Here is a 4,873-nt window from a genome sequence, read left to right as displayed (position 1 = left end):
TCTGACGCCCTTGAATAATAATCTTTTTTTCTGCTATAGGTACAAAGCCTTAAATTTTGGCGTGGGGGGAAAGTCGATTACCGCGACTCAAGTGCTCGACTGGTGCTTATTTCATCGACCCTCGAAAGGATGAAAGGCAAAGTTGACCTAGGCGGAATTTGAACTCAGAACGCGAAGACGGACGAAATGCCGCTAAGCATTTCGCCCGGCGTGCTAACGATTCCACCATCTCGCCGCCTTAATAATAATAATAATAATAATAATAATAATAATAATAATTCATTTTTGACGACGACGATGATGATAATGGCGATGATGTCAATGATGATGACGATGATGATGATGATGACGAAGATGAAGATAATGACGATAATGAAGACTGACTGACTCCAAATAAACCCTCTGTAGTTGTGTGCAAATAGCTGTATATTGCAGTTAGGTGCAGAAGATTTAGTGATGCATATAGCGCCAGTGCAACAGAATACAAATCCCAAGTGAGTGCGCGTTTAGTTGGAGACCCGAAATACCAGCGTGAATAAGTTCAGAAAAGAAATCTTAAGTAAAGAGTCTACTCTAACGAACTTTTCAGAAAGACCAGTCTATTTAGTTTTCGTGATATTCTTTGATAACAATATTTAACTGATTATTAAATAATTCCCAAATACTTTAATGCATTAGCTAAGTGTTTTTATGTAAATATCATTATCGATGGAGAAATGTAGAAACAATATGGGTTCGTAATATTGTATACATGCACAAATTAAAAATACATTTTCTGTATAAATAGTGCGGTTTCTTGGAAAATATTTACGCCAAGGGCGTAGTTTTAGAATATGCTATGAGTATACTTATTTTTACACAACGTTTTCAACTTTGAATCTTCCATATCAGAGGTAGGGAACTTTTCTTTTATGTAAAAAAAAAAAAAAGAAAGCCATATTAAATTAATTGTCATCTGGCAAAGACACATTGAAGTTAACTGCCACGTGACAACGATGCATTGAAGTTAACTGCCATCTGATAAGGTTTGATTTCAAAGTACTTTTTTATTCTGCTAAACTTATTGTTTATAAAATATAATAATTCATTAAAGGAACTAATAGCTAAAATATGTTACGTATCGTGTAAAAGGCAGCGTTTTAGAATAAAAACACATTTACTTATTATTACGTCGGATTTCTATTATTTAAACACACCGTAATTACTGTAAACAAGCAATTACAAGTGAGGATGAAGAAAAATCATAGATGCTTCTAAAATTAGCCATAAGGTGGAAAGATAGGCTCTACATTAAATTAAATCAACAAAAATATATTCCAGTATAATGATTTTCTCTCAAAGTTTTACCTCTTTCAGAAGATCACGAGCGGCCTTAAAGTCGCAAATTCTTCGCCTTCGTCCTATTCTACATACATGACTGATGTTCCGATATACTTTTTATTTGCATATCGTGAAAAACTTAGCTTTAGAACTGACCGTGCACTTCACCTCCTTATTAGCGAGTACGTCTGCATAGCTGGAGACAACTAAACATGAAGTCAGCGGTTCTTATTCTGTCAGACTGAAACTCACAAATGTTTCAACGCATTTAGCTGCAAATATGCAGTCAGGATAAATCATTGTTACTAAGTAAGCATGCAGTATAGTATTCGGCCTCTCCCAAGGATATAGTTTAGAGAGATTTTCGCAGGAATACACAATATGAAGACATGCTTTTCAGATAGAACCCATTACAGTTTCATAAAATAATATTTGTAGTATTGCACATTTTGAGGCCGGAATAAATCAAGCTAGTAGTTCATCCTGCCGGCATTGATATGTACTAAAGTGAACTCCGGTGGAAATCGAACGTAAAAGAACGCAATTAAATACTTCTGTTCTACTGATTCTACCACTCAATAGGCTTTTTTTTTTTTTTTTTTTTTTTCAGAAGAGAATAGCTTTAAATACTCTACTTCATTGAGGTTACTATTACACCATAGCTATTCCGTAATGATTTCACTATAATGAATATATATTACAAGTAGTATTTTATAAGAACTATGCGTTGAACGAGTTTATAAGTATACATAACGACTTTATGGGAAATATATATTTTACAGAGGCTTAAAATAATAGAAAAAAGGAAAAGCTGAAAGAAAATGACAAATCCTTCTGTAGTCGCTGAGGTTGCATGCAGCAAGAGATGCCGCAGCAACCACAGCAACAACAGTAATAAGAGCAGCCAACCCATGCAGGAATGCTAGCTAGGTGTTTTGTTGAGTAACCCACCACTGTCTGCATGCCCGCTTCCTCCGTCAGCCGTTAGCCGGGGTCGAACGTAGGTAGAAGTCAGCTGATACCCTGATGACGACTTGCCTGTTAGTGAAAAAACACATTTGATATAGATTTGGTTTTATTTAAAAATAATTCAAATATATAAACTAAAATTTATATAGAACTTTATAACACACACACACACACACACACACACACACACACACACACACACACACACACACACACACACACACACATATGCACCTCCTCTATTTCTCTTCATAATGTTGCTTCAAAAACAGCAAATGTAATATCGTGAGGTGTGCGTGAATAGATTATTTACAAGACTAGATTGATTACAAACAAAGGTCAGGAAATATTTTGTTCTATTCTAATAACATGTAACAATACATTTTTATGATAGACCCGTTCGCCAAGTTGTTCTAAGTGTTCACATTGATTAGAAATGAACGCAGAAACATGAAATGCATCTATAACACGTGGTTACACATTGATGCTAGAATAAGTTCCTTCACGAATCCAGTTCAATGCAATGAGTCAGGCTTGGTTGAATTTGCTTTATTAAGTAGATCTCTGACTACTAAACTGATCTGAATTTACGGAGATGAGTATTCTAGCATCAACGACCAAGCACGAATTAGATATTCATGTTCCCGCATTTAGTTTGGCCCTTGTGAATACTTAAGAACTCATCTACCTTATATGTGCTCAGTGGATCAATAAATAATATATTAGCAAATAAAAGAATAAAAGTGAAGTTTATTGCCTTATAAAGTTACAATTAGGGATTCTTTATTCACGCATTTTCAGTTCTTTATATATTATATTATATTATATTATATTATATCATATCATATTATAAAGGATATTATTATATTATATAATTACATCATTATATATTATATTTTATTATATTATATCATATTATTATTTCAGGCTCGCTCTGTGTAATTCAAAACTTCGATCATCTTAAGGGACAAAGAAAATGATAACCTGGAAGTGCCTGTTGAGCAATTCTGTATCAACTCTCAAGACTCCGGTATGCCTCAGTGAAACGCGATAAGGCTATCTACATATAACTCGTGAAACAAATAAAGTAGAACAGAAAAGGATGAGATAACGTGTAATTAACCTACATCACGTTAGTGTGAAATACAATAAAATGTGAGATGTTCCCAAATAACTATTTGTGTTTTAAGGTCTGATATTTGTTCTGATTTTACGATGTCAAGTAAATGAAACATAATCTCATAGACAGGAAACCAATCAATCGTAGATAACGTGTTTAGTTTGTTACTGTTGCTTTTCTTATTCAGCTACAGATTAAACTTTAATGAGACCTACAAGCAAGGTTGCTCTAGCCGGGATTATCAGGTCATATATCTTGGACTACATTGTTCAAAGTGTCTTTTCCTATTTTAAGACAGTAAGTTGTGTATTAAGGAAGAATTACTACTTCTAGCAAGCTGGGCAAACGTAGAGCCTATTTCATTATTTCACAACATGCTATTTAATTTAGAAGCTGTTAGCGGTAACGAAATGAATTGAGGAATATGGAGATATATATCGAGTCACTTGCAATGAAATCGATATCCTGTAATAGCAATACCATTGCTATTACCATTCAGGTGTTTTTCTCCTGAGCTAATGAAATGGCTCCTGGCTCAAATTCTTACCTTCACGCAGCTTGATCTTGGATTGTGCTCAACAAAAATTACCATCAATTTTAGACATTACATGATGAACAAATCTCCAGCAGTACCTCGCTGATCCAAGAAGTTGATAATCTACTTCTATAAAACAGTGGAAATAGTATGTTTAAATACTTCCACAGACAAACATAGAAAAGCTTGAAGAAAAGAAGGACTGTAGCACAGCAAAATCTCTTTAAGCTGCTAATACTGCTATCGCCTTTGCCTATTGTTTATGCCCAGATCCGTACTGAATGAGCGAAACAAAGATCAAATGGTGCTATAAATGTAACCATTCGGATTTTTTATGCATTTCTACCAATATTCTAAAATGTGTCTTTTTTGAAGATGGCAAGCTTGTACAAGAGGAAATTTGACAAGAGGAAATTTCTCGCAAGACAGGTGCTTGCTTAGAGACTTCCTTAATTAATTCGGTGAGTAGTTACGATGTAACAACTACACGCTGTTAAACCTATAAGCTGATACACGGAGCTGATTTTTCAACAGAACTTGCAACTTACTGTTCAGTAGAGCGATTGCCTACAAACGTGTGTTCTTGAAGATGATCGAAGAATATAACGATTTGAATACGATATATTAATCTAAATAAAAACATGAAGGCTAAAGTAAAAAGCCTAACCAAAGGTAATTTACTATACTGTTGCAAGCTATTACAAGTGCGGTAAAAATTATATACTGATTTGCAATATTGTGTTATACTTAAATACATAGACACACATTGACATGTATATATATGCGTGTGTATATACATGTATACATACATATAATTCTATACACGTATATATACATACATGCATATATACGTACATAAATTACACACACACACACACATATATATATATATATATATATATATATATATATATATATATATATATATA

General features: G+C 33.7%; 1 protein-coding gene across 6 annotated transcripts in view; it reads right to left on the bottom strand.

Annotated features, from left to right (window-relative positions):
- Positions 1 to 4,873, bottom strand: part of LOC106874846 (uncharacterized) — a 719,848-nt gene that overhangs the window by 430,980 nt on the left and 283,995 nt on the right. For 3 of the 6 annotated variants that reach the window (XM_052969395.1, XM_052969396.1, XM_052969398.1), the window contains one exon: positions 2,272 to 2,358. The exons of the other annotated variants lie outside the window; for them this stretch is intronic. In XM_052969395.1, coding sequence (XP_052825355.1) covers positions 2,272 to 2,358 — 87 coding nt within the window. The remainder of the gene's footprint in view (positions 1 to 2,271; positions 2,359 to 4,873) is intronic. 6 annotated transcript variants of the gene reach the window in all.

The sequence above is a fragment of the Octopus bimaculoides genome, chromosome 7, assembly GCF_001194135.2.
Source record: "Octopus bimaculoides isolate UCB-OBI-ISO-001 chromosome 7, ASM119413v2, whole genome shotgun sequence".
Classification (NCBI taxonomy): Eukaryota; Metazoa; Mollusca; class Cephalopoda; order Octopoda; family Octopodidae; genus Octopus; species Octopus bimaculoides.
This window is presented reverse-complemented; position numbering and strand designations above follow the sequence as displayed.